Source organism: Stomoxys calcitrans, chromosome 5 (assembly GCF_963082655.1).
Source record: "Stomoxys calcitrans chromosome 5, idStoCalc2.1, whole genome shotgun sequence".
In the NCBI taxonomy this organism is placed as follows: Eukaryota; Metazoa; Arthropoda; class Insecta; order Diptera; family Muscidae; genus Stomoxys; species Stomoxys calcitrans.
The window spans coordinates 11,296,466-11,307,843 of NC_081556.1; the positions used below are offsets into that span (position 1 = coordinate 11,296,466).

The 11,378-nt window shown below is 30.7% G+C and overlaps 1 protein-coding gene across 2 annotated transcripts in view; it reads left to right on the top strand.

Moving 5' to 3' along the window:
- LOC106082553 (CDK5 and ABL1 enzyme substrate 1) overlaps positions 1 to 10,801 on the top strand; it is an 86,242-nt gene extending 75,441 nt beyond the window's left edge. Inside the window, exons 3-10 of one of the 2 annotated variants that reach the window (XM_013245128.2) lie at positions 309 to 689; positions 2,166 to 2,289; positions 2,359 to 2,501; positions 5,073 to 5,105; positions 5,562 to 5,664; positions 9,818 to 10,011; positions 10,079 to 10,283; positions 10,357 to 10,801. In XM_013245128.2, the coding sequence (XP_013100582.2) occupies positions 309 to 689; positions 2,166 to 2,289; positions 2,359 to 2,501; positions 5,073 to 5,105; positions 5,562 to 5,664; positions 9,818 to 10,011; positions 10,079 to 10,283; positions 10,357 to 10,497 (1,324 nt within the window). In that variant the 3' untranslated portion in view covers positions 10,498 to 10,801. The remainder of the gene's footprint in view (positions 1 to 308; positions 690 to 2,165; positions 2,290 to 2,358; positions 2,502 to 5,072; positions 5,106 to 5,561; positions 5,665 to 9,817; positions 10,012 to 10,078; positions 10,284 to 10,356) is intronic. The other variant, XM_013245129.2, reaches the window with a different exon arrangement.
- Positions 10,802 to 11,378: the final 577 nt, after the last annotated feature.

The window sequence follows — 11,378 nt, forward strand, 5'->3', positions numbered from 1 at the left end:
AAAAATGCAGCGAATTTATTTCACTTATCCGTAATTTGCTGTTAAGCGTAGTTCGGATAAGTGAATTTAGTTTCGTGTTAAGCTATATAAGCATAAGTGCAGTCGAATTTTCATGTCAACGTAGACAAGACATAGACAAGACATAGACAAGACATAGATAAGACATAGATAAGACATAAACAATACATAAACAATATATAGACAAAACAAACTCTAGATTAAAAAAAAAAAAAACTTTTTGTAAATACAATTATTTAAAAAAAAAATCCTTTTCACCTAACCTTCTTTTCTTTCTTCTCCGTTTTCAGAACCTTTAGCAATGTCTCTAACGATTTACCACCCGAACGTCGTGCACGTCTTAATACGGCACCCGGTATGCGTGTCGGCAATAGCAATTCAACATCTATGACCTTTGGTGGCATCGCCAAGAGACCATATAATATAATTGGCTCCACGATTTCGCATATAACCGATGATAGCAGCACGGAAAGTTTAACACCCGGCTCATTTGGCAATCGTGGCAGTATACCGAAATCGGTGCAAATCAATGATGCCAAAGATTTGCGTCTGATGGGCTCACAGGCCCACAAGCAACATCAGTACAAAGATGAGAGAGTAGTTTTAGTATCGCGTAAGGTGCCGTTTTTCATATTTTCGGCATTGCCCTATTATAAGGGTAAAAATGGAAGGTGAGTAAGAAAAAAGTAAAAGAAAAAGAAAAATAAAAAAATAAAAGAATAAAATGAAACAAAAAAATAAAGGAAAAAATAAGAAAAATAAAAGAAAAAAAAAATAAAAGAAAAAAAATAAAAGAAAAAAAAATAAAAGAAAAAAAAAATAAAAGAAAAAAAAATAAAAGAGAAAAATAATGGAAAACTATAAAATAAAACAATAAAAAAAACGAAAATAAAAAAGTAAAAGAATAAAAATAAAACAAAAAAAACAAGAAAAAGCGAAAAGCATAAAAAAATATAAAATAAATAAACAAAAAAATTAAAAAAATATAAAAGAACAATATAATAAAAAATAAAAGCAAAAAAGAAAAAATAAAATCAAAAAAAAAAAAAAAAATAGTAAAATAAAAAAAATAAACAAAAAATAAAAATAAATAAAAAAATAAATAAAATATAAATAAAAAATAAAAAAATAAAAAATTCAAATAAAAGTAAAAAAATAAATAAAATATAAATAAAAAATAAATAAAATAAATAAATAAAAAAAAAAAATAAAAAAGATAAATAAAAAAAATAATAAAAAAAAATACAAGAAAGAAACTAAAAGACAAAAATAAAGGAAAAAATAAGAACAACAAATAGAAAAAAAAGAAAATAAAAGAAAGGAAAAATAAAAGAAACATATAGAAAACAGAAACTAGAGAAAGCAACGAAAGAAAATAAATAAAAATAAAATGGAGTCCATTAGTCAGATAAGAGAAAAAAAAAATAATAAAAAAATAAAAGAGGAAAAAAAATTAAGATAAAAAATGAAAGAAAATTAAAAAAAATATATATAAAACAAACAAATAAAAAATAAAAAAATATAGAACATAAAATAATAAATAAAAATAAAAGTTAAAAAAAAATAAAAAAATATATAAAAAATTAAAAAAAAAATTAAAAAAAAAATTAAAAAAAATAAATAAAATAAATAAATAAAAATATAAAGAAAAATAAATAAAAAAATTTAGAGAAAAATAAATTAAAAATATATAAGGAAAAATAAATTAAAAAAATATAAGGAAAAATAAATTAAAAAAAATAAATAAAAATATAAATAAAATTAATAGAATTAATAAAAAAAGTTAAAAAATAAATAAATAAAAAATTAAGGGAAAAATAATATTAAAAAAAAAAATAAATTTAAAAAAAATAAAAGTCAAAAAAAGAAAAACAAGAAGAGCAACAAAGAGGAAAAAGAGAAAATAAAATAAAGGAAAAAAATGAAAAGCGAGAGTACAACAGAAAATAGAGAAAATAACGAAAGAAAAAATTAAAAATGTAGTCCATTAGTCAAATAAGGACTAAGGGCTTGCCTGATATTTGAGCAAATAAATATAAAAAAACTAAATAAAAATAAAAAATAAAAAAAATTAAAGGAGAAAGAAGAAAAAAACCAAAAAATTTTAATTTCTTGATTAATAAATTTTTATTATTTTTTTCCTTTAGAGCGGAATTACGCAAAGAGGGTCGTCGTCGCAATACTTCGGCTTCACGACCCTTGTCGGCCATCAATGATGCTCCCTTTGATCCTTTTGATTTATTGGGCATAGAGAGAGGTGAAAGTGGTCAGGTGAGTTATGGAAAATATTTTCCAAGAATAAATTTTCAATTTTTTTTGTGTTTGCTTCCTTATTTTTAGGATATTTCCTACGGCCATTTATTGATACCCTCCCGCCAGTTTACCAAGGAGGGCAAAAAGCATGGAACCACCAGTAGCTCTTTGGTTGAGGGTCAAATTGAAATAACTGGTACAGCGGCTTTGAAGAATCACGGGATTGCCAGGTAAATATGACGAATATTTCGAGAGCTAAAAATAAAATTGACAAGAAAAAGATAGTTAGTGCAAGGAAAAATGGAAAGCAATATTAGAAGAAACTAAGGGAGAAAAGAAAACGTAAAGAAAGAATTCGAATTTGGGATATTAAAATTGAGAGAAGGTTCAAAAGTAATACAAAATAAAGACCTCGAAATAGTATTAGTTTTTGCTCTAAGTCCCTTAAACCTTCAGAACCCTTTTATACGACATGATATACGATATTCGTTGAAGATATTACGAAAAATGCCGGTATGATCAATTTAATAGCCAACATCAAAATTTCTGGCATACATTTCCAACCTTAACTCAAAAAAATTGTTTAAGTTGCAATTAAACCGACAACAAACAAGTCCAGCTAATATGACAATGAGCGAGCCCCTTTTTTATGTATAGTTGGTTTTTTGTCATTCCCTGTCTGTCTGTTTGGAATCACTTACTGTTTTGCAGTTTTTATCTTTTTCTGTTTTGTTTTTCCCTACATGTATGTGTTTAATTTTATGGTTTAATTTTATTTCTTCAATGCTTATTGACTTCAAGCATTTGCTTATTGAGGCATATTTTTTTTTTTAAATTACCAATTATTGACATATAATGTTTGTGGAATTCTTTTCTGAGGTTTTATTTGGTTTTGGTTTCGTTTTTCAATATTTTTCTTATTTATAAAAGAATCAAGTGAGTTAAGGAATTTTGGCATGTGGCCAAAACAAGTGGTTAAAAATTTTTGTTGAGTAAACGTTTGCCTTAACCGAAAGAAAAGCTGATGCAATCAACGTAATATGAGTACATCAAAATAATTTCATTATGATGGAAAGAGGAAGTTCGGTATTAAAATATTAATGGCAGGAATAAAAACAAAAAGAAAGAAAATTTTTTCCTAAAAATTGACAAATTCAAATTTTGGCTCAAACTTTCTGAAAAAGTCAATAATTTTTTTAATTGTCTGTGAAAATTAGAGGATATCCAAATTTTTGTTGGAAAATTTAATTTTAACAAAATTTTCTATAAAAATCTGTATTTTGACAATTTTTTTTTTTAAATTAATAAAAGACGTAGACATAAACAAGACAGAAAAGACAAGACAAAACATAGACAAGACATAGACCAGACTTAGATAAGACGTAGACAAGACATAGACAATATAAGGACAAAACATAGACAAGACATAGACCAGGCCTAGATAAGACATAGACAAGACATAGACAAGACATAGACAAGACATAGACAAGACATAGACAAGACATAGACAAGACATAGACCAGGCCTAGATAAGACATAGACAAGACATAGACAAGACATAGACAAGACATAGACAAGACATAGACAAGACATTGACAAGACATAGACAAGACATAGACAAGACATAGACAAGACATAGACAAGACATAGACAAGACATTGACAAGACATAGACAAGACATAGACAAGCCATAGACAATAAATAGACAAGTCATAGAGAAGATATAAATAAGACATAGACAAAACATAGACAAGACATAGAGAAGATATAAATAAGACATAGACAAGACATAGACAAGACATAAACAAGACATAAACAAGACATAGACAACACATAGACCAGACATAGATCAGACCTAGATAAGACAAAGACAAGACATAAACAAGACAAAGACAAGACAAAGACAAGTCAGACAAGACATAGAAAAGACATAGACAAGACATAGACAAGACATAGACAAATCATAGACAAGACATAAACAAGACATAGACAAGACATAGACAAGACATAGACAAGACATAGACAAGACATAGACAAGACATAGACAAGACATAGACAAGACATAGACAAGACATAGACAAGACATAGACAAGTCATGGACAAGAAATAGACAAGAAATAGACAAGACATAGACAAGACATAGACAAGAAATAGACAAGAAATAGACAAGCCATAGACAAGACATAGACAAGACATAGACAAGACATAAAAAAATTAAAAAAGAAAAAACAAAATAAGACATTCAGTGGTAACAGTGTATCACTACTATCTATCTGCAATCCCTTGCAGCCGGTTGTACGTACCGGATTGATTCGATGCAGTTTTTCATCGGCAAGAGATACCGCATCAGAGTATAACACACTTTTACAACAACAACTATCTATCTGCAGCTTTTGTGATCATTAGTATAGTGAGAAATCTTATTAAGTTTTAAAAATTGTTTTTGAGTGAATCCAATATTCCCAGTTACTCAGATTATAGGGATTAAAACCTTTTCGAGAGTTCTTCAATAGTTATATTATAAAACTGTATTGTAAATTTTCTTTAATAAACATATCTCAACGTTTCTTCATCCATAATAACCTTAGAAAAAACATTCCCCTTTTCAAAATCATTTGATATACTAACGAAAAATCCCCTTCATCAAGAATAATTAAGAAAACCCAAAATGTTCATACGAAAACATTTGTTTTGAACCATTTTAGTATATTGTTGACATATGTTTCTGCTCACTCACCACCATTCTGTCCTAATCATGATGTATTCTTTCATAATTTCCAAAATCATTTTTCTTTTTGCAGGACAAAATTTATGACACGACATAAAGGCCAATGGTAAAATAAAAAAAAAACAAAACAAAACAAAAAATGTTTCTCTGTTGTTTACATTCAATGTCAGTGCGTTTCTTTGTGATCGTGTTTGTAGTTACCAAACCAAATAATAATAATAATTGTATAACTTCAACCAATACTATATAGAAGATTGGCAACGCTTTTTTCAAACAAAAACAAAATATGACAATATAAAATTTTTTAAATTTTATTGTTTTGCCTAACCAAAAGTCAAAGATAAACAACTTATTTTTACCATAACAGTCCTCCTCGTGTGTGTTGTGTAGTTAGAATGTCCTTAATATGTCATATATGCTCATAATTACATTTTGTTTCAATGTTCTTAGATAGTCGCATTCATAGCCAAATTATTCATAGTTTATGCTGAGTATTATAAAAAATTTAAGATTTTTTTTAAATTGTTTTATTACATGTTTGTGTTTGCTTTATCTTCCCTAGGTGTTTTACGTATGAGAATAATAATCGCAATAATGCCGCCAGCCCTTCGCCAGATGTGAAACTCGATTTTGATGAATCCTTGGACACAAGCCGAAGTTCACAAGTAAGTTTGACAATGAAACATTAAATTTTAAATATAATAAACGAATTATTAATATATAAAAAAATAATACATAAAATATAAAAAAAAATTAAAAAAAAAAAGAAACATAAAATATCAAAAAATAAGAAAAAAACATGTACAAGACATATACAAAACATAGACAAGACATAGACAAGACATAGACAAGACACAGACAAGACATAGGCAAGACATAGACAAGACATTGGCAAGTCATAGACAAGACATAGACAAGACATAGACAAGACATAGACAAGACATAGACAAGACATAGACAAAACATAGACAAGACATAGACAAAACATAGACAAGACATTGGCAAGACATTGACAAGACATACACAAGACATAGACAAGATATAGACAAGATATAGACAAGATATAGACAAGATATAGACAAGATATAGAGGAGATATAGATAAGACATATACAAGACATAGTCAAGACGTAGACAATACATAGGCAAGACATTGGCAAGACATAGACAAGACATAAATAAGCATAGACAAGATATAGAAAATGCATATAAAAGACATAAACAAGACATAGTCAAGACATAGACAAGACGTAGACAAGACATAGACAAGACATAGACAAGATATAGACAAGACATAGACAAAACATAGACAAGACCTAGACAAGACATAGACAAGACATAGACAAGACATAGACAAGACATAGACAAGACATTGGGAAGACATTTACAAGACATAGACAAGACATAGACAAGATATAGACAAGATATAGAGGAGATATAGATAAGACATATACAAGTCATAGACAAGACATAGTCAAGACGTAGACAAGACATTGGAAAGACATAGACAAGACATAGACAAAATATAGACAAGATATAGGCAAGATATAGAGAAGATCTAGATAAGACATATACAAGACATAGACAAGACATAGTCAAGGCGTAGACAAGATATAGATAAGCCATAGACAAAACATAGACTAGATAGAGACAAGACATAGACAAGACATAGACAAGCCATAGACAAAACATGGACATGACATAGACAAGATATGGACAAGACATAGAGAAGATATAGATAAAACATATATAAGACATAGACAAGACATAGTCAAGACATGAACAAGACATAGAGAAGCCATAGACTATAAATAGACAAGACATAGACAAGATACAGACAAGACATAGATAGGACATAGACAAGACATACCCAAGACAAATACGAGACATAGACAATACATAGACAAGATATAGAAAAGACATAGACAAGACATTAAAAATACATTGAAGAGACATTGGAAAGATATAGACGTGACAAAAGGGAAAACATAATTACAAAGTAAAGATAAGATGAACCCAAGACTTAGATAAGATATAGACAAGGAATAGAGAGGATACAGACATTACATATAAAACATATACAAGATAGCGGTGATGAAACAGATAAAATAGGGACACTCAAAATATACTTCCCGTGCCGAGTTTCAGCCAAATAGGTTGGAAAATGTATACATCTAGGGACTCAAATCCGCATCGTTTGGGTGCCGGGCCATAACGGAGTAAGGGGGAATGAAAGGGCAGACGATTTGACGGTGAAGGCCAGAGGACTGCCATCAATAAACTTAGTTAAACCGAAGCCTTCCGGATCGACCCAGTCCGAGTTAAGGGAGTGGGCGACGAATGCGCATGCAACATTGTGGAACAGCGAAACGGTTGGTAGTACAGCGAAAATCCTATGGGGGATCCAGATCGTAAGAAGACGAGACTATTACTGAGAGGAAGCAAGAAGGAAGTCAGTATAGCTATTGGTGTTATAACGGGACACATAGGACTTCGAGCTCACCTATGTAAAATCGGTGCGGCAAGTGATAGCATGTGTCGAGCAAGGGGGAAAATGATAAAACGCTTGAGCATTTCATTTGTCATTGCCCGGCTTTCGAGTCTAACAGATACCGGTACTTAGGTGGAGACACAATATCAGACATGAACCAACTTAGGGGAGTGGTATTGAAAACAATTAAGGATTTTGTAAGTAGCACGGAATTCCTAACTTAAAAATTTCTTTTTAGAGGTTACTTTATAGTTTTTAGAGCGCACAAGAAGCCGATTACTGACTTAGGTATATATCCATAGTGGCATGGAGCGAATTAATATCTGCACCATCTTTTCAACCTAACCTATGCTAGGGACTCAAGAAGTCAAATCCGGGGATCGGTGTATATGTGGGCTATAACAGTTTAAACCGGTTTAAACTGATCATACTAGGCACGCATATTGGAAGCCATAATTAAAGTCATGGTGTCAAATTTCAGCCAAATCGTATGCAAATTGGAAGCCTCTGAAGGTTCAAGACCTCAAATTCGGGTGTCGGTTTATATGGGGGTTATATTGGGTTGCCCAAAAAGTAATTGCGGATTTTTCATATAGTCGGCGTTGACAAATTTTTTCACAGCTTGTGACTCTGTAATTGCATTCTTTCTTCTGTCAGTTATCAGCTGTTACTTTTAGCTTGCTTTAGAAAAAAAGTGTAAAAAGAGTATATTTGATTAAAGTTCATTCTAAGTTCTATTAAAAATGCATTTACTTTCTTTTAAAAAATCCGCAATTACTTTTTGGGCAACCCAATATTAGTTTATGGACCGAATCGAATCATACTGGGCACGGATAAGTCATATTAAAGGGTGACTTTTTAGGTATTACCTTTATGGCAACACTAGTTTAAATAGCTCACGTACGTTTCGTATTTTGTTTCACTGTCTAACATCTTCAGTTTGGTCTATAATTTAATCATTAATCGTCTTACAAACGAACAACGCTTGCAAATATTTTTTGCTAATTTATTGACTCATTTTTGGCTCAGTGGTTACGTAAATAAGCATAATTGTCGATTTTGAAGAGTAGATCAGCCATAAGCTTTGCAAGAGCTACCAATGCATCCCTAAAAAGTCACAGTTTGTTGAGGTTGAGGTTTATGGGCTGGTGGCATCATTGGACCGTACTTCTTTAAAGATGATGTGAATGGCGAGTACTATCGTGAGATGATATCCATTTTTTGCAAGAGCTTAACCTGCATGACATCTGATTTCAATAAGAGGGACTTATTGAGAGGCGAGTTCGGTGAAGATTTTATTTCACATTCGGTACCGGGCAATTGGCCGCCTTTAGACTAGAAAACGAATTTTATATCCAATTTTGGAGCCAAGTATTAGGGGTTATGCCCTAAAGCACCCTAAAGCAAACTGAACTTAATTTCCGACTATGGCAATATATTTTTTGGGAGTAAAGAACGAATTTGATATCTAGTTGCAGGGCAAAGTGCACACTTGCGGAACAAAGACCCTGGGGTTCAAACAGGACTTATTTACCGATCATATCACTCATATAAAATGTATTTGAAAGTAGAGCACGAATCTTTTATTTGCTTTGAGGGCCAAGTGTCTGGGTGGCCACCCCACCCTTGAAATACCCCCTAAACTGGAAATATTTTCCAATAGGGTCATATAGGACTCAATAGAAAGGCATTTGGGAGTAGAGTTAAAATTTGGCCAGAAACCGAGCAGGGGAAAACTTCTCACACATCAATGAGTGCTTTCCGATTTAAGCTTAAACTCAATGATAAGGGACTTTTTTTTATGGCCGAGTCCGAACGGCGAGCCGCAGTGTGACAGAACTTTGGGGAGAATTTTGTACATGACCATGCATAGATAGCATGGTACCTCCCTAATGTCGCCAGTCTTAAGAGGCTTTAAATTTTGTCCGATGTTCTTGCCAGCATTCGAACGCAGGCGTTCAGTGTCATAGGCTATAGTTGAACCAATTCGATATCCATATTTAGGGCGAAGTGTTCCCAACCTAAAAAGATATTAGGGAGTTAAAGAAGGCGCAGCGGAGCGGAGTGGGATCGGTTCGGCTAGTAGTAAAAAAAAAATTATAAAAAAAATTATAAAAAAAAAAATTATAAAAAAAAATTATAAAAAAAAATTATAAAAAAAAATTTTATTTGGTAAAATATTTAAATTTAAAAATCCATTTGCTAAGAAAATCCGATCATTGAGCCCGTCTCGAATGAGAAACAAAAATCAGATTTTTGACTATTTTTCATTATTTAAAAAACATTTTGTATAGTTTTCTCATATTATTCTTCTCTTCTTTTTTACAGCTTCAACAATATTCGGCCAATATTTTGGATGATCCTGAGTTAATTGCTGGCAAACATCGCACATTGTTGACATTTACTTCGTATATGACATCGGTTATCGATTATGTCAGACCATCGGATTTGAAAAAGGAGCTGAATGATAAATTTCGAGAGAAATTTCCTCATATACAATTGACCTTGAGCAAACTGAGAAGGTAAGAAAGAGAAAAAAAAACACTCAAAAATTAATTTTAAATATTTTCTTATCTCCATTCTTTTTAGCATAAAACGAGAAATGCGTCGCATTAATAAATTGGATAATCGCATTGATTTGGTAACCATCTCACAGGCCTATGTGTATTTTGAAAAATTGATATTGGCCAATTTGATAAATAAATCCAATAGAAAATTATGTGCCGGAGCTTGCCTATTGCTGAGTGCCAAAATGAATGATGTCAAGGGTGATTTATTGAAAAGTTTAATAGAGGTATAGAAATGATAAAATATAAAATTTTTCAATTTCTGTATATAATTTTTATTTTGCTTTTGTTATCTTCTAGAAAACTGAAAATGTTTTCCGCCTGAATCGCAAGGAATTGATTTCCTCTGAATTTGCAGTTTTGGTTGCTTTAGAATTTAGCCTACATGTACCCATGCATGAGATCTTACCTCACTATCAACGTTTATTGTACGAATCCTAGAATTGGCCTAAACGCTTTGTCGATAAGCGTTTTCTAACGGCAGCCGCCAATACATCGCGTCATTATTTTCGTCGTTGTGCCAGCAGTAAAAAGTGAATTACAGAACAGTAAAGGCAACTAAGTAAGAGGTAATTTTATAGAAAAAAAGGAACTTTGTTTTTTAAGTCAACGATTTTTGTATTAATTTTAGAAAAAAAATCGATAAATAACGGTATACGATATTTTTTTTTATAACGGAAAAATCGATTGTCTAGTTAACACAAAAACGCATATGGGTATTTTAATAATGAAAAAAAAAAAATCAATTAAAATTAAAATTTATAAGAGATAAAGAGTTGAAGATTTGTCACAGGTTTTTTTTTTGTAAACATCTGTCCTTAATCACAATGACATTTATATATGTATAGTCACTGGTATTTGAAACAATGATTTTTTTAACTTTAAATGGTAACCCATTGTAAGAGAAAATGTCTTATAAACATTCCATAGACTACAATGGATATTAGTTACAGCCAAGCTAGACATCTCTATGGGGTTATCCTTTTTAAGGTTACTTGCGAAAATCGAATATATTGTAAATGAAAATTATATAAAAAAAAAATTAATGAAAAAAGCAAAAAAAAAAAAAAAAATTTAATGAAAAATTAAAAACAATTATAAAACAAACTTAAATAATATTCCAAAAATCATAAAATTAAAAAAAAAAAATAAAAAAACGCATTATCCAAGAATGCCGATTTAAATGTATTTTTGGATGGTGCCACATCTTTCATTCACCCTACATGAACGTATCAATATGGACGTTGTATTTTTTACAGGCTTAGCTTTGCCAATATCGGCGAATAGCTCATACAGCTCTTTATTCATTAAATATATGTATG